At 46.4% G+C, this 20502-nt stretch overlaps 1 protein-coding gene across 6 annotated transcripts in view; it reads left to right on the forward strand.

Moving 5' to 3' along the window:
- The window catches only part of LOC119972633 (putative leucine-rich repeat-containing protein DDB_G0290503), a 590251-nt gene that overhangs the window by 481482 nt on the left and 88267 nt on the right, over nt 1-20502 (forward strand). For all 6 annotated transcript variants that reach the window (XM_038809653.1, XM_038809656.1, XM_038809657.1 and 3 more), the window contains one exon: nt 16441-16550. In XM_038809653.1, coding sequence (XP_038665581.1) covers nt 16441-16550 — 110 coding nt within the window. The remainder of the gene's footprint in view (nt 1-16440; nt 16551-20502) is intronic.

Below are 20502 nucleotides of genomic sequence, written 5' to 3' on the forward strand. Positions count from 1 at the left end.
TGTTCACAGAGGCAGAGGAAAAGTGAGGTGTCCAGATGATGTAAAATAGGAACCGCTTGAGGGAAGCGATATCCTTTCTGATGGAACCTGCATGTATGTTTTGTTTATTAGTTTATGTTTGTTTGCTTGTTGATATATTAAGGGTTTGATTGCAGATCTTTTCAGCTGAAAAGATTGTGACCAGCTCACCTTATGGCTAAAATGTCTGGAGCACAGCTCAACTTTTCAAAAGGAGCATCTTGGCTCCTCCCTTGGTTTTCAGGTGCCCCTCTATTCGGTGAATAGAGGCTGCAAACCCACGGTTAACACATTCTTGCCCGTTCATTCCAGGTTACTCAGGCAGTGGAGAAACGGCACTGAGGACCCGCCCTGTCTGAGAACCCACTTTGGTCAGCCAAGCTCGGGTACGGCACAGCACGCCTTACCCGGGGATCCCATCCAAATCTTACCCGTAGCGGCCCATACGCAACCCATTCGACCTTTTTGTTCCAAACTTTGTTTCATTTTTCGTTAGGTAGCCCTTAGGCCGCCATCCCACATGCTATTTACATCCAGGAACATTCGGATGGTAAATTTGCAAAACCTGCGAGACGGCTCACAGGAGGAAAGTTGTTAGGTGTATATCTGCTCCTAAATTCGCATTTGAAAAAATAAATGAGGGGAGTCACAGGGTGTGACTTGGCCAGTCATTTAATGGGTCAATTGGAATGAGAGGACAGATACACTAACAAGTACGGATATTAAACTGTGTATTGACAGATACTGTGCTTGATCCCATAGCTTTCGAAGGACGAAAGAGGGTTCACGGCAAGGATCGGCCATACAGAAGAAAGAGAACGAAGAGAAGACCCTGATGGAAGCCTACCTATTACTGTTAAATGTTGTATTTGTATATGTGGAAGCAAGTCACGTTTCCCCCACAACCCCTGCCGTCAATGTTTCCCTCACACCAACTTCCCCGTGCTCAGCTCTGATCAGCGAAGTTCAGACCTGGTGCACAAAATGTATGACATGGTACTCAATGTCGTACGTGATTGAATCACTGTTGGTGATTGCAATTCTCTGTGTAATTGTACAGACCCTCAGGTTGAGGAAATGGAAAAGGAGAGCCTCCCGTTCCTGCCCCTCAACCGTTTACGGAGTTCGATCCCCTATTTTTCAGTTTCACCAATCCCCCTTGCCCCTTGATGAATAAAGCAATATGTTAATAAAGATACCAATGTATTATATTGTTCTGAACCCGACTGCCGAGTCAGGAAGTGATATGTAATGTGGTGTGAATGGATAAGGTTGTTAGACTGTAATAAAATGTTTAAAGTAAGATAAGGATAGTACTTGTGATAGGTAGAGGTTCCCGGTTTTTGGTAATGCATGTCCCCTTTGACATAGCGCCAAGTAGAAATGTCAGATAAAATTTTTCTTGCCATAGTTAAAGACAGCGTAGACGCCCAGGAACTTGCTAAGGTCAGGGAACCCAAAGAGGGCACCCAAAGGCACTCGAGGAAACGTGCATAGGTGATCCTTCACAATTTCTTGTGAGGATCACAAGGAGGGAATGTAGCCATCTAAGATGGACACTGGGCTACAAAATGGAGAACTGCTAAGGCTGCAGGGAAAAACAGTCTTAGCAAGGACAAGCAGTTTGCAGAAGACTAATTAGCATTCTGCACGTACAGAAACCAGTTTTTGGCCAGGTGCAGAGTTTCAGCCAAAGGTGTAAATGGCAACAGATCTACATAGTAATGAGGTGATCCAGATCCAGACCCCGCACAATAGAAACATTTAAGCATCAATGGATACTTTTGAGTAGACGCCCAGACAGAACGGCACCACAGTAACCAACACAAAGATCGACCCTCAGATTGGGGGGTTTAGAAGATATCGATTGGGAAAGGCCCAATCGATACATGGCAGGTAAAAGGCCCGCCCCAAGGGGGCACGGACTTCTAAGACCTATAAAAGTAGACCCCGCACATGGTTCGGTCTGTTTTGCTCCGGCTCTGACTGCTTTGCTCCGGCTCTGCTTTGCTGCTACATCGCATCCTGACTCCAGTTCCATCACCAGCCGTTGAGCATCAGCCATCGAACTGTAAGTGCCAATACAACGATCGCTACGTGATCCAGACCTTGCTAGATCCTGACAACTTTAAGTACCTGAGAGTTGCAGACCAAGAACGGGACGAAGGCCTTGTCCCCTGACCTTGCCTGTTCCTGTCTAGATAAGTATTTTAGTTGTTTAGTATTAGAAGTAAGTTAGTCTCTTTAGCGTATGCATGTGTATTTATTATATTTGTCATAATAAATATCAATCGTTTGGACTTACTAATCGGTGTACAGATTTATTACTTTGAACCTGACCTTGATATACTTGTGAGGTGTCTAACTACGGCACCTGGTGACTCCTGAGCATAATTACATACACAGAGCCATAGTAGTGTTAAGCACACGGCCTTTAAACGGAGGCGTGTTAATACACTCCAGTAAAACGAGCAACAGCGGGCAACTCCGGCGCGAAGGAGTGGCGTGAACCACTCCGGCGTCGGGCCATCTCAAAGGTGCGGAATCCTCCGCACCTTCAGGGTCTAGGCCGGCGCCAGAGTGGTTTGCGCCGCGCTGGCCGGCGCGGAAGGGGCTTGGTGCTACGACAACCGGCGCCGAAGGGCCTCTACCAGCTGGCGCATGCGCGGGAGCGCCAGCGTGTGCTGGCATCATCCCAGCGCATGCGCAGTGAGGGTTCATCTCCGCGCCGGCCATCGCGGACCGGTACACCAGCCGGCGCAGAGGAATAGAGTGCTCCCATGGCACAGGCCCGCCCACGGATCGGTGAGCTCTGACCGTGGACCAGGCCACTCGCCCCATCGCGGGCCAGAGAATTGCCGGTGGAGCCGCTGCCAGCGGCCGCCGACCGGCTCAGCGCAATTCACGCCCCCACCAAATCCTCGGCGCCAGAGAATTCGTCGGGGGCGGGATTCACGCTGCTCCCCGGCTATTCTCAGGCCGGCGGGGTTCGAAGAATCCCGCAAATGGTTCCCTCAGCATTACCAGGTTCTCCAAGAGTTGGTACCAACATGGACTGCCTATCGCCCTGAAGATCATGGCCACCTTAAATTCCTATGCCAGTGGCTACCTTTCAGAGCTTCACCGGTGACCTTTGCAGCATCTCGCAGGCCTCTGCACATAAGTGTATTCGGGAGTTACGGATGTGCTGCCCGCAAGACACATCCTTACATAACTTTTGATGGGGACCAGGCTAGCCAGGATGCAAGAGCCATGAGATTTTCCCAGATAGCTGACTTCCCACAAGTGCAGGAAGCCATTGATGCTCGCATATGGCTCTCCATTCCCTATAGCGTTAAGGAGTCCCCTGCATTAACCGCAAGAGCTTCCACTCCCTGAATGTCCAAATCATCTGCTACCATACCAAGCACAGCCTGCAGGTATGTGTTAGGTTCCTGTGGATCATTCACAACAATTACATCTTTGGCCACTCTCAGATACCGGATATATTTGAGGGAGCTTATCGGCTCCAGTGGTGGCTCCTCTGGGGCAAGGGGTACCCCCTCAGGATGTGGCTGATGGTGCCTATGCGGAGGTCACAGAGTGCGACAGAGACCCACTATAATGAGGTTCATGCTGTTATTCACATATTGTTAGAGCAGACTATCTGGATACTGAAGATGCGGCTCAGGTGCCTGGACCAGTCAGACGGAGTCCTACAATATAGCCCCCAAAGGGTTTCATGCATCCTTGTTGTGTGCTGTGCCCTGCACAAACTGGCATTGCCAGTGGGTGAGGGTCTGGCAGAGAGGTAGATGTATGAGCAGCACATCTCCTCTGATGAGGAGAACTTGAGGAGGGCACCAATCGGGAATCCCTGGAGTAGGTAGTTGCAGACCGTCAGATGATGGCAAGGGTTTGAATGAGGAGGAGAGCTTGGGGCGCCATAGTAGCCTCCCGCTTCATGGATCACCAGGTTTAGGGTGGACATCATGGGCAATGGCCCTTCTTCACTGATTGGTGGCAGCACTAACACAACCCTGAAATTGTTCCTGTTATGGGAAGGATGCGGTTTCCCTGAGTCCAAACAATGCAGGAAGATGCTGATGACTTGCAGAGAGGACAGAGCATTGGTCCTCAAATAGCAACTGTCGGACTCCTATCTGGCTGAAGGCAGCTCACAGACTCTCTCTGATCACAGTAATATCAGGGCAATGATGCGTGGAAACTCATCTCTCCTGATGCAGACTCTTCCTTAGTTAGGGGTGCTGCTGATGATCTATATCTCTGGTGCCAGATAAACGGCTCTCACAAGTGTGTAGCCACTGGATTCCTTGTGCTGAGCTCAGATTTTCCGAATGACTGGGTTGAGTGGTGGGCTTAATCATTGAAGAGAGGGTCCTCATCACCAGACTGGCGCTGGCATGACTGTGTCCTGGCAGTATGAGGGAGCATCAACCAGTGAGCTGACATCCTCGCACACACAAGATGGAGAAGGCTATGTATCAGAGCATCCAGTCTATACGTGTCAGATGGACGCCATTGCATATGCAGCAGGTTATAGAAAAATCTGATGAGAGAAGGGTGGCACAAAGAGGGTGCACAAAGTGTGGTTTACTACGTTGACAGAGGTGTTTGAATACTCATATACATGCTTGAAACACTCGCTATCTACAAATGCCGAACAACATCCTTACCCAGGCATTTGGGCAGCACGGTAGCATGGTGGTTAGCATAAATGCTTCACAGCTCCAGGGTCCCAGGTTCGATTCCCGGCTGGGTCACTGTCTGTGCGGAGTCTGCACATCCTCCCCGTGTGTGCGTGGGTTTCCTCCGGGTGCTCCGGTTTCCTCCCACAGTCCAAAGATGTGCGGGTTAGGTGGATTGGCCAGGCTAAATTGCCCTTAGTGTCCTAAAAAAAAAATAAGGTTAATGGGGGTTGTTGGGTTACTGGTATAGGTATATGTGGGCTTGAGTAGGGTGATCATTGCTCGGCACAACATCGAGGGCCGAAGGGCCTGTTCTGTGCTGTACTGTTCTAATTCTAATTCTAATCCCTGCCTCTGCATCTTGGTGTATTCCGGGATCCACAGGTGAGGTGGAGACAACCTGCTGTCTGAAATGATTTGCCGGACGTCTTCTGAAGGGCCAAGACCAGGAGGGCCCTGGCCTGCTTGTGGGGTGCACAGGTAAGGTGGTGTCACCCTCCTTGGTTTGTGGGACTGGAGCTGAAGCGGTCACAGGAAGAAGGGAGTCAGATTGACTGGACACCCCCCAGAGTCTTCTGGGTGGAAAGCCCCAGGCTGTGCACCAGCTGAACCTCCTCCTTGTGCCTGATCCTTGGGATAGAGGGACAGCTGGAGTGAGATCTAGAAGCCCTGATGTCCTCTGGTACTGGCACTCATGGCTGCCCACAAGTGTCTGCACCATGAAGTTAATGGCCTGAACCATGGAAGTAATGCCCTGACCATAGAGTTCATGACCTGCACTGTGAAGTTCATGTCCTTCCTTAATCCTACAGTCAGCATGCCACATACTGGAGCAAACATCCTACACCAAGGTCTCCCCTGTGGAGGACAATTTTGCAGTGTTGGCCTGGTTAGCTTCGAGTGCTGGCATTATCACTTTGGACATAAGGAATTGGGACTTTTCCAGTCAGCCTTGCAATCTGAGGAGCGCAGTGGACGTTCGTTCATGATGTTTCCGACTTCGCCTTCGTAGCTTCAGCATTTGAGTATTAGATAAAAGGAAGAGCGTTATAAGGTTCCCAGAAATAGTGGTAAAGCCAAGGGTTGGGAGCAATTTAGAATCCAGCAAAGGAGGACCAAGAAACTGATCAAGAAAGGGAAAAGAGAATATGAATGCAAGCTAGTGAGAAACATAAATGTGGGCCGCAAATCTGCTTCATGCATATGAAAAACAAAAGATTGGCAAGGGCAAATGTGGGTCCATTAGAAGTAGAGACAGGAGATTTTACCATTGAAAATTCAGAGAAACTAAATAATTATTGTTTGTCTCTTCACAGAGGAAGATACAAAGAATCCTCCAGAAATTCTAGGGAACCAAGGCTTTTGTGAAAATGTGGAACTGAAAGAAATTAGTATTAATAAAGGGGTAGTACACAAATGTTGCTAAATGCCTTGGACCAGAGTGTTGAATGCGGTGGCTACAGAGATGGTGAATGCATTGGCAGTTATCTTTCAAAATTCTCTCGATTCTGGAAAGGTTCCTGCAGCCTGGAAAGTAATAAATGTAATCCCTCTGTTTAAGAAGGGAGGAAGAGAGAAAGCATAGAACTACAGGCCTGTTAAGTTTGCTATCAGTATGAGGGAATATGTTGGAATCTATTATAAAGAATGTAATAACTAGACACTTGGAAAATAATGATATGGTTGGGCAGAATCAATGTGGATTTATGAAAGGGAAGTGATGTTTGACAAACTTCTTGGACTTTTTTGAGGATGTTACTTGTAGCATAGATAATAGAGAATCGGTGGATGTGGTGCATTTCGATTTTCAGAAGGCTTTTGATAGGAATTCTCTACCCCAGAGGACTGTGAAGCTCAGTCATTAAGCATGACCAAGAGAGAAATCAATAGATTTCTGGATACAAATGAGATCAAGGGATAAGGGGCTAGCACAGGAAAATGGTATTGAGGTAGATGATGAGCTACTTGAATGGTGGAGCATGCTCAATGGGCCAAAAGGCCGACTCCTGCTCCTTTCTTCCAGGTTCTCACCTTTATGCCAGTGGAAGAATAAAAAAAATAGAAATTATAAACGGGGACAATTGCAAACATTCTTTTATCTTAAATAATGTTTTGGCATGTTGCATGTGTCTTTGATTGATGACTTCGGTCTTCAGCTTCTCTCATTGTTACCTGTGCCTGAACATTGCGTTTATTTTCAGTGAATTTCAGCCCCACCATCTTTCCAGAAGTACCCATAGGTCATCCAAAGTACCCTTTGTTTATTTACCTGCACAAAATCAGATCCAAAGATACATTCACATCACATCCATTGGGGCGGCAAGGTGGCACAGTGGTTAGCACCGCTACTTCACATCGCTAGGGTCCCCCAGGTTCAATTCCGGCCTTGGGTGACTGTGTGGAGTTTGCATGTTCTCCCCGTGACTGTGTGGGTTTCCACCAGGTGCTCCGGTTTCCTCCCACAGTCCAAAGATGTGCGGGTTAGGCGGATTGACCATGCTTAAATTGCCCCTTAGTGTCTAGGGATGTGTAGGTTAGGTTCAGAGGCTATTAGGATAGGGTGGGAAGTGGGCTTGGGTGGAGTGCTCTTTCAGAGGGACGGTGCAGGCTTGATGGGCTAAATGGCCTCCTTCTGCACTGTAGGGATCATACGAACTGCAGTCTGTGTGCTGAAATCACAGGTTTGATGTGTACCAATCTCTGAAATTATTTTTGATAAGAAAAGAATGGGATTTTTTTTAGCTTGTGGAGAAAGTTTTATTTAATTGACCCATACAATCTAAAAAAAATAGAAATTGACAAAAGCTAATTTTATAATTCCTGTGTATTATAATCAGTATATTACAGAATTGTAAGTAACTTAAAGATGTAAATGATGGATATAAATTGACCAGCCTTTACATAGCCGATTAACCACGTCATCTGAGCCCTTTAATCACTCCTGCATCTCGGCAATCAGTCCCTATTATCTTCTACATATATAACTGAAGCTATTTATATACAGTTCAAATCAATAATACAGGATATGTCAGAATGTTCAACTCATAATAATTGGACAAAAGTTTCACTTGGAGGAGAGTGTTTACTGTAATTCGGAAATGGTAGAATGGATGTCCAACACTGCGGTTGAAATTCATATCTCCATAAAAAGCAAACAATAACTTGACTAGATTAGCAGAATGGCACATTTTATTATTCCATTACTCCATGAAAACTCCAGAGTAAACAAAAATGCAAAAAGGACATGGAATTTATTGAATATTGCTTTCACAGTTATGTATATTTAACAGTAATTTTAAGGTATTGATCTTTTCATGTGATATCAATAATCAAGTATTGACTTGATAACAAAGAGTAATATACCTTTGTTTATATATTATTGTCACATTGTGTGCGTGTGCCACTTAACTCCAGATGAAGAAGATGTCAGCAAAGTCAAGCAGAACCAAAAAAACAGGTTTCTCATCCATTTCCTTCTCTATTTGCACATACAAACCAAAATCGCCTTACCTTCATTTTCAACTATAATTTCTTCAAACAACTAAACTGTAAAAATTAAATGCCAATTTCTGGATCTATGGTTCCAAATTGCTAGTCCCACTACTATTTACTTTTGACATCTCGTAGAGATACTGGCCTTTAATTGTATCAAACCTAGAAATAACTCAATCTAGTAAGGCGACTTTAATTCACTTCGATTAGGCAGCACAGTGGTTAGCTCTGCTGCCTCACAGCGCCAGTGACGCAAGTTCAATTCTGACCTGTATGAAGTTTGCACATTCCCACCTTGTGTGCCTCCATGGTGCTTTGGTGTCCTCCCATCGACAGAAGATGTGTAGGTTAAGTAGATTGGCCATGCTAAATTGCCCCTTTGTATCCAAAGGTTGGGTGAATGCCACAGAATGTCTTGGATTTACAGTGCAGAAAGAGGCCATTTGGCCCATCAAGTCTGTACCGGCCCTTGGAAAGAGCACCCTACTTAACTCCACCCTATCCCAGTAACCCCACCTAACCTTTTTGGACACTATGGGCAATTTAGCATAGCCAATCCACCTAACCTGCACATCTTTGGACTGTGGGAGGAAACCGGAGCACCCGGAGGAAACACACGCAGACACGGGGAGAGCAAGCAGACTCCACGCAGACAGTGACCCAAGCTGGGAATCGAACCTGGGACCTTGGAGCTGTGTAGCAACTGTGCTACCATGCTGCCCAAGAAGAAGGCCATTCGCCCCAATGAGTCTGGACTGGCCCTTGGAAAGATCTCCCTACCTAAGAACACACCTCCACCCCATTCGCACACCTCCATCCTATCGTCATAACCCCACCTAACCTTTTTTTGCCACTAACGGACATTTAGCATGGCCAATCCACCTAACCTACACATCTTTGGACTGTGGGAGGAAACCGGAGCACCCGGATACGGGGAGAACATGCAGACTCCCCACAGTGAACCTGGGACCCTGGAGATGTGAAGCAATTGTGCTAACCACTGTGCTACCATACTGGGTGGGGTTCTGGGATAGGGCTGGGGATTAGACCTAGGTGGGATGGTCTTTTTAAGGGTTGGTGCAGACTTGATGGACCAAATGGCATTCTTCTGTGCTGTCGGGACTCATGGATTCTATGATTCACTACGAATCTAAGTCACTATTGGCATTGGCAAAAAATAGTAATATTAAATCTGATGCCTGTTATACACCTGTTTAATTTTCTTTTCTGTTTGACTTTAACTTTTACTGATGATTTAAATGGATGGTAGTAGACTGCGATTTTATTTCCATATGAAAATAGTAGAATGGAAAATTGAGTAGGATGCAAATTACCAACAATTTTCTGTCACCACAAAGTTTGAATCAACTCTCAGGTGCATATATGTGAAAAGTTATTGGAAATGAGAGTTAACTAACTGCATGTCAATATCACTCAATGCTTGGCGAGGATTGAACTAACATTCTTATGTCATCCGTAAAATGATATGAGGTTGAACTATTATTCTCTTGTGTCACTGAGGCCTGGTGTTCGGACAGGCAATTTATACTCTGTCTACTGTTTGGTAGCTTTTTAAGAGCTTTTATTTTGAAGAAATTGTGAACAAATGTTTATGAGGAGCTTTATCAGGCAGTATACTTGTGAACTGTTTTGACCGCCAGTGGAATCATAAAATGTCCATTTTCACACAATCATAAAGGGGTGCTGTGGGAATTTCTACCTTCCCAAATACTTGACCAAATAATAACTACAAACTACGCCTAAGCAATTACATATTTATCGTAATTGACTTTTGTAAAGTGTCGTTTGAAATTGGTGCTTCAAATGATGTTTCTCAGCGCCAATCTGCATAAGGAGTTAGATATTTACCTGGACATCAATCCTCAGGATTCTAGTTATATAGGAGCGTAAGAAATAAGAACAGAAGTTAACTATTCAGCCTTGCATAAGAACAAGAGTAGGCCATTCAACAAAAACAAGGCCGATTTTCTACCTCCGCTATACCTTTCCTCACAATCCCCTTATCCTTTGATCCCCTTAGTGCAATGATAGGATTTGTCTTCCAATAAGAATGCAAATCCTTCAGAATTGTGTAATAAATACAAAGATCATGCAAAAATATTACAAACTGGCAGTATTTTGTCCTTAATGATATACAATGCTAGTGAATTACGGGCAGATAAATCTAGGAGAGTCATCATTGCTTTCCAAATGGTCATTCAAGTGGTTTCTTCTCTGATGCTCAGTAACAGTTACTCAATCTGTGACTGAAATAACTTTGCAATATAAGCACCGGGGTGTCTGAGAATCGCCCGGGGATGGCGTCAATCCCGCCCCCACCGTATCCCGAATTCTCCGCCCCCCGGGATTCGGCGGGGGCAGGAATCGCGCCGGTCGGCGGGCCCCCTGCGGCGATTCTCCGGCCCACGATGGACCCAAGTCCCGCCGCTGACAGGCCTCTCCCGCCGGCGGGAATCAAAACACCTACCTGACCGGCGGGATTGGCGGCACGGGCGGGGTCCTGGGGGAGGGGGGGGCACGGGGCGATCTGACCGCTGGTGGTGCCCCCACGGTGGCCTGGCCCGCGATCGGGGCCCATCGATAAGCGGGCGGGCCTGACGTGGGGGCACTCTTTTTATTCCTCCCCGCCATGGCCTTCACCATGGCGGGGGCGGAAGAGACCCCCTACCCTGCACATGCGCCGGTATGACGTCAGCAGCCGCTGAAGCACTGGCGCATGCGCGGACGTACGCCAGCCAGCGAAGGCCTTTCGGCCCCGGCTGGCAGGGTGCCAAAGGCCGTTTGCGCCGGCCGGCGGAGCGGGAGCCACTCCGGTGCGGGCCTAGCCCCTCAATGTGAAGGCTTGGCCCCTAAAGGTGCTGAGAATTCTGCACCTTTAGGGGAGGCCTGACGCCGGAGTGGTTCACACCACTCCGTTCCGCCGGGAGCCCCCCTGCCCTGCCGGGTAGGGGAGAATCCCGGCCCTGGAACCTGACAAATTGGTACAACAATATTTGATTTTATGCCAATTTTACAAATCTGTAACCATTAGGGGCAACACGGTAGCATGGTGGTTAGCATAAATGCTTCACAGCTCCAGGGTCCCAGGTTCGATTCCCGGCTGGGTCACTGTCTGTGCGGAGTCTGCACGTCCTCCCCGTGTGTGCGTGGGTTTCCTCCGGGTGCTCCGGTTTCCTCCCACAATCCAAAGATGTGCGGGTTAGGTGGATTGGCCATGCTAAATTGCCCGTAGTGTCCTAAAAAGTAAGGTTAAGGGGGGGGTTATTGGGTTACGGGTATAGGGTGGATACGTGGGTTTGAGTAGGGTGATCATGGCTCGGCACAACATCGAGGGGCGAAGGGCCTGTTCTGTGCTGTACTGTTCTATGTCCTATGTTCATTGCATGGAAATTCAGCGGTGGGAGCACATACATGGCAGTTAGACACATACCACCCCCAAGATTCTCTGTAAATTAATTGAACCTTTTACAAATTAGAAGAAGCATGTTCCCAAATCATGATGTGCACACTTAATATGGGAGGCTCCACACTAGGAGCACATGTATGTAACTTATGCTCTTGTTCGGAGTTGGAATTCAGAAGTATTTAGCTAGAACTAAGGAAATTTCATTTCAAGACCCAGAATTATATAACTAATAAATCATGCAAACAAGTGGGGAATAATCCAGTGCATGGTCCTAAGGGATGCCCTTGACATACAGCGCAATTGAAGGAGGAGAAAGTAACTTTTGGTCCAGAATTTCGTGTAGAGAACAAACCTTGGTGAAAGGACCTCCCTTTTAGGATAATGATTTGCCCTCAACATCAAACTTACTAATAGGAACTCTCTACAGTATTCCAGAAGTGAAATGTTCTCAAATTACCCTCTACCCTAAGTAAGACAATTGAAGATTGCCCCATACAGAAACATAGGTTCAGATTGAAAAGTCTTTCTTTGGAGAATGACAGTCCATTATATTATGGAGTGCTTTTTTGGCCTTCTGTCTAAAATATCACTCTTTTACAAGCAGTTATGTTTATATTTCTGTCTAAAATATAACTTGTAAAAGACTGATATTTTAACCTCCCAACCCACTGAAGGAGTTTGTCGGAATAGATATGGAGAGGATTAACGCAGAATTTATGGAGGATCCTTCCTACCAGATACTACTCTCCCCATATAGACAACAACAAACCTTTAAGGACCTTTGTGAGGAGTAGTGGATCTGTAGCCACTGATACATCCACAATTCCAAAGTCATGGGTAATCCTCTTAACCACTGTTGATAAGGTGGCCCATTCTCTCCTACTCTCCATTCCTTCCCTAAGGCTCTGGATATTATCCAAGGTCTTGTCCTCACTCCATTATCTCATTTCCCCAAGAGGAAAGCATTTGTGCTGATGCGTGGGAATGAAAGAGCACGCGATGCAGTGCCAGTAAAACACAAGACAGGGTGCAGGAATTCATGGGTGCATTTCACCACAACTTCTGTTCTTCTTCATCAACATCCTTGCCTTCACTAACCTTATAATCTATCAAGAAGAAATCTATCTCCCCACCTGTCCATCTTAGACTTCGAAGACTTCCCCCATCTAGAGGCACATAAGGCTGACAAAGCATATGTTTATGGCTTTTCTGTGGCTCATTTCTCCTGGAACAGGCTTGAAACAAATAAAATAAAAAGTGCTGGAAAAATAAAGCAGGTCTGGCAACGTCTGTGAAGAGAGAAACAGAGCTAACATTTCAAATGTGGGTTACGGGTATAGGGTGGATACGTGGGTTTGAGTAGGGTGATCATTGCTCGGCACAACATCGAGGGCCGAAGGGCCTGTTCTGTGCTGTACTGTTCTATAAGATTGTTGCCTTCATCTAATACACTCAATGCCACAGGAGATGTACCTTTGGCATTGAGCCCACAATAAAATAGATAGAAGCAAGACTAAGGCTGAAACTGGTGTGTATTCAAAACACTTTGAATTATTTCTATGCACATTTCGAGCTGGAAACCAACAAACTGTTGTCAACTGCCCCCAACAGCCTCGGATACCCCCATACCTACCGTCACAGCCTCCAAAGTCAGATCGGCCTTCTTGAAAGTGAATCCGCGGAATGTACGGGTCCTGACGGAGTTCCTGGTCATGCACTCAGATCCTGCACAGACCAGCAGGCGGGTATGTTTGCGGACATCTTCAACCTCTCTCTACTCCATTCCGAGGTTATCATCTGCTTCAAGAGGACCACTATCATAGCGGTGCCAAAGAAGAACCAGGCAACGTGCCTCAACGACTACCGACCGGTGGCCTTGACATCTATTATGAAGTGCTTTGAGAGGGTGATCATGAGACACATCAACTCCATACTCCCAGAATTCCTTGATGCAGTGCAATGCACATATCGCCACAACTGGTCCACAGCAGACGCTATCTCCCTGGCCCGACACTCATCCCTGGAGCATCTCAACAACAAGGACTATATCAGACCCTATTCATGGACTGCAGCTCCGCCTTCAAAATCATAATCCCAGCCAAGCTCATATCCAAACTCTAAAACTTAGGACTTGGCTTCTCCCTCTGCAACTGGATCCTGGACTCCCTGACCCATAGGCCACAATCAGTAAGGATAAACAAAAACACCTCCTCCACGATAGTCCTCTATACTAGCAAGGCTGCGTACTTAGCCCCCTACTATACTCCCTATACACAGACAACTGTGTGGCAAAATTTGGCTGCAACTCCATCCACAGGTTTGCTGATGATAACAACTATAGCGGGTCAGATCTCAAATAACGATGAGTCAGAGTACAGGAGAGAGATAGATAACCTAGTGGCGTGGTGTAACGACAATCTCTCCCTCAATGTCAGCAAAACTAAGCAGCTGGTCATTGGCTTCAAGAAGCAAAGTATCGTACACACCCCTGTCAGCATCAATGGTGCCACGATGGAGATGGTTGACAGCTTCAAATTCCTAGGTGTGCGCATCACCAACAACCTATCCTGGTCCACCCACATGATGCTACGACCAAGATAGCACAACAGCACCTATCCTTCCTCAGGAAACAAAGGAAATTCGGCATGTCCACATTGACTCTTTCCAATTTTTACAGATGCACCGTAGAAAGCATCCTATCTGGCTGCATCACAGCTTGATATAGCAAATGGTCGGCCCGAGAGCGTAAGAAATCACAGTCGTGAACACAGCCCTGTCCATCACGCAAACCCGCCTCCCATCCATTGACTCTGTCTACACCTCTACACCTCCCGCTGCCTTGGGAAAGTGGGTAGAATAATCAAAGACCACTCCCGCCCGGGTTATTCTCTCTTCCAATCTTTTCCATCGGGCAGGAGATACAAAGGTCTGAGAACACACACACTAACAGTTTCAAAAACAGCTTCTTCCCCACTGTTACCAGACTCCTGAATGACCCTCTTATGGACTGAACTGATCTCTCTACACATCTTCTCTACTGAGTAGTACTACATTCCGTATGCTTCACCCAATGTCTATTTTGCATTTGTTTATATTATTTTGAAAAGCTTTGAATCAAAAATACATCTAAAAGATAATGATAAAATAACTGAACAGAATTCATGTATTCTGAAAAATATGATAAATGTACATTCAGACTGCTCAATCAAATTTCGTCGACTTTAAAAACTTGAGAAAAGGTAACAAAAATAATTTAATAAATAAACTTAATTTTGTGAAATAATTATTTTTACTTTATTTACATATTTTTCTGTGCTTTGAAATTTCAGTTATTGTGGGAAAAATATGGCAGATGTAAAAGTATTCAGAAAGTATTTTGAGAATAATGGGAGCCCCGTGGCCAGTTTGCACAGTTCGAGGGATATATCTTTCATAAATGTGGGCATAAGGCTTTAAAATTGACAATCATTAATAAGTCAGTTTGACAATAATAAGACAGTGGAAAGTTGGGTGGTAAGGGTGTGAAGTGAACACACAGATACAGGAGAAATTAGAACCTGTAACACTTGTTTTTAGGCATGATGCAACCTCCTAATGCTTGAAAATGGTGTCAAAGATGCCTGAACATATTTCCAATTAATAGGAATTGTGCCAGTCACCATCTTATTAAAATACAAATCAGAAGCAGAAATAGACCATTCGGCCTGCTCTGCCATTCAGTGAGATCATAGCTGATCTGTTTGGTTTCAAATTCCACATTCTCAATCAGCTCTGATAATCTTTGATTCCCTTGTCTAACAAGAATCTATCTCCCTCTGCCTTAAAAATACACAATGACCCCACCTCCTTGGCCTTTTGAGCAGATTTCCAAAGTCACTCAGCCCTCTGAGAGAAAACAAATCTCCTCATCTCTGTCCTAAAAGGAGACTGCCGGTGGCAGCATGTCGAAGGAGGTCGCTCGCAAGGTAGCTCCTGCCAGAGTCCTCGGTGTTTTAGTCTTTTCAGCCCGGTTCCGGGGGGGGGGGGGGGGGGGGGGGGGGGGGGGGGGTAACTTGAGGACAGATCTCTCCCATTTAATAGTTCTTTACAAAAAGATGTCAAAGGCTGAAAAACAAATACTGGAAAGAAAGCTGTAGCCCTTCAGAGAATCTGGCGAAGGTGCGGACTCCGTTGGGAACAAAGTTGACGGAGGTAAGCTCATTGGGTGCACCTATTACGGTGTTACTTGAAGGGATCAGGAATTACTTGCAGGTTTGATGCTGAATGACTTCTTCCAGTTGCTGGTGCAATTGTATGTGTTTTTGATGTTTTCTTATACTTGCCAAAGTTTCAAAAGTGCAAGAAAGTGTACCTGGATTATTATTATTTAACGAGTGTTGTCGCTTACATTATAGTGAACTTTAGTCAAAGGTAAAGCAAGTCTCGCCAAGGTGAAATATATCAGTGCCTTTGGGATCAACCTTGGAAAGTGATAGGCAGTTTAAACCTTTTCTATCTAATTTATAGGAACCACATATATTGAAGAATTACAACTACTATGCCAAAAAGTTTGACTGTTCTGTTACTTCATGCACATTGCTAATTAATTTAACATAGGAAATATATTGACAGCAATAGTCCTGATTCCGAATACATTGAAATATGAGGAATTTGCAGTTGAATTAAAGTTCTTAACTAGGAAGCAGGAAGGAAATTGAGACAATAGAGTTGTCATTGGGAAGCTAAATGGGAAAAGTTTAAATGCTAAACTAGAAATTATTTAACTTTGAGATCGTCATTTTAAGATCTGTCTCGCTCTTTGATCTCCATTCACAGTTGGAAGTTCAGAAAGAGGCTCTAGAAGCTGTGCAGAGAGATAACAATCAGTTGCATGAGGAAAATGAGCTAATGGTCTTACATGTGAATAAGTGGATCACAGAGCAAGGGTGAGTAAATTTTATTGTTGCTTAATCATAAGATCATGGAATCTTACAGCACAAAAGGAGGATATTTGGCCCATCATGCCTATTCTTTGAAAGAACTATCCAATTAGTCCCACTCCCCTGCTCATCTCCTCAGCCCTGCAAAATGTCCTTTTCCAGTATATATCCAATTCCCTTTTGAAAGTTATAATTGAAACTCCTTCCACCACTCTTTTTTTCAGGAAATGCACTTCAGATCGTAATAACTGCATTAAAAATTATCCACACCTCCTCTGCCTCTTTCTTTTGCCAATTATATTAATCCTATATTCTCTTATTTTTTATCAAAGATTTTATTGAAGCTGTGGTGAATGTATAATGCATAATTCACACTGTGTATCACTGTGTCCCTGTGGGCTCCGTCTGTGAGCCGTTGCGCGGCTCTGCCCACAGGGGGTGATGAGGAGCTTGTACAGGGCTCCACCCTTGGCTCTGCCCATGGCCCCTCCCACACCGGTAGTATAAAGTGCTGCGGTCTTGAGTCTGCCCTCAGTTCTTCTGGTCGCAGGCAGGCTCAGTTGTAAGTCGATTAAAGCCACAGTTTACTTCCTCTCATGTCTTGAGTGAATTGATGGTCGCATCAGAAGCATTTATGGTTTTATAACAACAAAAGATACAAATACAAATGTAGATAATTCAGTGCATAACACCGCCCCCCCCCAACCGACAACCATACCTCGCCAACTTGGCTTATACACACACTCCCCAAGTCTCTCCATCTCCTCTCGCTGTTCCCGCCTAAACTAAACTAAACTAACTCCCTCCTTATTCCCTAACCCCCCCCCCCCTCCCTTATTGAATCTGCTAACAGTTTAGTTTTCCCCGAAGAAGTCGATAAACGGCTACCACCTCCGAACGAACTCTAACACTGATCCTCTCAAGACAAATTACATTTTCTCTAACCCATGTTACTAACCCATACCCCCCATTTCTGGGGCTCCGAGTCTCTCCACTCTAATAAGATCCATTTCTGGGCTACCAAAGAGGCAAAGGCCAAAAGATCAGCCTCTCCCGCCCCCTGGACTCCCGGGTCTTCCGACACTCCGGACTCAGCGCCACCCTCGTTTTTAGCACTGTGGGCATGACATCGGCAAATCCCTGCCAAAATCCCCTAAGCTTCGGACATGCCCAAAACATGTGGACATGATTTGCGGGCCCTCCTGCACACTTCACACATCTGTCCTCCACCACATAAAACCTGTTCATCCGGGCCACCATCATGTGTGCCCGGTGAACTATCTTGAATTGTATCAGGCTGAGCCTGGCACATGATGAGGACGTGTTGACTCTACTCAGAGTATCTCCCCACAGACCCGCCTCTAACTCCTTTCCCAACTCTTCCTCCCGTTTACTCTGTACCTCCCCTATCTGGGTTCCGTCCCACCCCATAAGTTCTTTATAGATTTCAGAGACCGTCCCCTCCCCACCCCCATTCTAGAAACGACCTTATCCTGTATTCCCTGTGGTGGTAGAAGCAGGGAGGTAGAAACCTGCCTTCGCACAAAATCCCTCACCTGCAGATAACCGAACCCATTCCCTCCCGGCAGTTCAATCTCCTCCTCCAGATCCTCCAAACAGGGAAATATTCCATCAATAAACAGATCTCCCAGTCTCTCAATACCTGCTGTCTGCCACCTCCGAAACCCCCCATCCAGCCTCCCCGGGACAAACCGGTGATTGCCACGAATTGGAGCCCACACCGACTCTCCTCCACTCCCATATGCTTCCGCCACTGCTCCCAGAGATGCCACCACTGTTGCTCGTTATGCTTTCCCTTAATTTGCTCTGTTTTAATTGCCTTTGCTCAAGAGTCGTCAGGTATCTTTCTGATACCACCACAAGGTTCAAAACCGAATACTGATCAATGACCCGATACACCAGTTAGTAAGTTTGAAATCAATACACATTTATTTACACACACAGTCAATTATTACTCATGCTTAAACTCTACTCGCTAAACTACAACTACTACTAAAAGCCTATACTTAGCTTCGGGCGCCCACTCAGCTAGAGGAACAATGGCCGTTGTCCGGTTCTGATACTGTTGGCTTCGAACTGGTATAGAATAGTAGCTAGGAGCGTCTATCTCGTAGCGTGCATTGACCTTAGACATACTTGGCTGGTGCTTGGCGGGCCTCTCGTCGCTGAGAGCCAAAGGCCAAGGTGAAGGTGACGAAGAAGAGTAAGAGTAAGAGAGCGAACTGACCTTGGGGACTCTGTTTTATAGCCCCCAGGGTTTCGCGCCCTTCTGGGCGGACCCTGGACTTGGTCCCAATTAATTGGACCATGTCCCAATCGTTTGTATCGATTCTCTCCAATAAAGGGGTCATTCCCCGATCATTGGGCGGGCTCTAGGTAACCGTTGGCCAGCCTTTGTTTTAGCCTCCACTGGCGCCGGGGAGTCTGTCCTGGTACCGATTGTTTCAATGTTTCTTTTTGTCCCCGGAGATAGCTCATTACTATGCCAATGGCTTGTAGTTTCAGTTCTGCCTGGGTTTTGCAAGTTCCAATCCACAGGAAACCTTGCACCTGCTTGTTTTTCTAGTGCTGTCCATTTTTCCCTGCACTCTTTGCGAGTATCCATTTTGGAATCGGGACGTGGCCACCCCAGGTGGCTACACCACCACCGGGCTTGTGGAGTACCGGGCCGGCGAGAACGGCAGAGGTGCCATTACCAGTGCTCCTAAATCTGTGTCCCTTCATGATGCCGCCTCTACCCGCTCCCATATCGACCCCTCCTCCACCACCCACTTCCTGATCATAGCTATATTTGTCGGCCAGTAATAATTCCTAAAGTTCGACAGGGCCAACCCCCCCACCCCCGCCCCCTTTCGCTCCACTCCAACAGCACTTTCCTAACTAGCGGGGTTTAACCCGCCCACCCAGAGATCACCGCATTAACCTGCTTAAAAAAGGCCTTTGGGATAGAAATAGGGAGACACTGGAAAACAAACAGAAATCTCGAGAGAACGGTCATCTTTACGGTCTGTACCCTCCCCGCCAGCGACAACGGAAGCATGTCCCACCTCTGAAAATCCTCCTTCATTTGCTCAACTAACTGGGCCAGATTTAATTTATGCAACTGCTCCCATCTCCCTGCCACCTGGATTCCCAAGTATCGAAAACTCCCACCATTTTAAATGGCATCTCCCCCAGGCGCCTCTCCTGCCCCCTCGCCTGGATCACAAAAACTTCACTCTTATCCATGTTCAATTTATACCCGAAAACCGGCCAAATTCCCCAAAGATCCGCATAATCTCTCCCATCCCCAGTGGGTCAGAAATATACAGGAGTAAATTGTCAGCATTTAACGAGACCCTATTCTCCACCCACCCCCCCCCCCCCCCCCCCCCCCCCAACCCCCTGGACTAGCCCCTTCCAGTCCTTTGATGCTCTCAGGGCCATCGATAATGGCTCTAAAGCCAAGGCAAACAACAGTGGGGAGAGGGGAGATAAACTTCCTCTGACGCAGGCAGGCCAGGTGCAGGCAGTGAAGATGAACAGTTTACCGCTGTTTTTGTTTTTGTTTCAGTGCTTGCTGGTCTTTTCACCTGAGGCTTTTTTCAAGTGGGTGGACAGGCTGATTTCTTCGTATGGACAGGGAAGGTGGCCAGGATATGGAAGGTGGTACTGCAGAACGAACAGAAGTTGAGGAGGGGGTTAGGCCTCTCGAATTTGATTTATTATTTTTGGGTGGCGAATGCAGAGAAGGTACGGAGAGGAAATAGGAAGGCATGGGCTTTGTGGGTAAGGATGAAGGCGTGTTCTTGTAAGGGGTCGGGGTTGCGGGTGCTGGCACGGCGCCGCTCCCATTGGATCTAGGGAAGTATTCAGGAAGTCCGGTGATGGTGGCCATGCTGAAGATTTGGAGTCAATTCCGGCGACACTTGAAATTAAATGAAAATGAAAATCGCTT

The sequence above is a fragment of the Scyliorhinus canicula genome, chromosome 10, assembly GCF_902713615.1.
Source record: "Scyliorhinus canicula chromosome 10, sScyCan1.1, whole genome shotgun sequence".
NCBI lineage: Eukaryota > Metazoa > Chordata > Chondrichthyes > Carcharhiniformes > Scyliorhinidae > Scyliorhinus > Scyliorhinus canicula.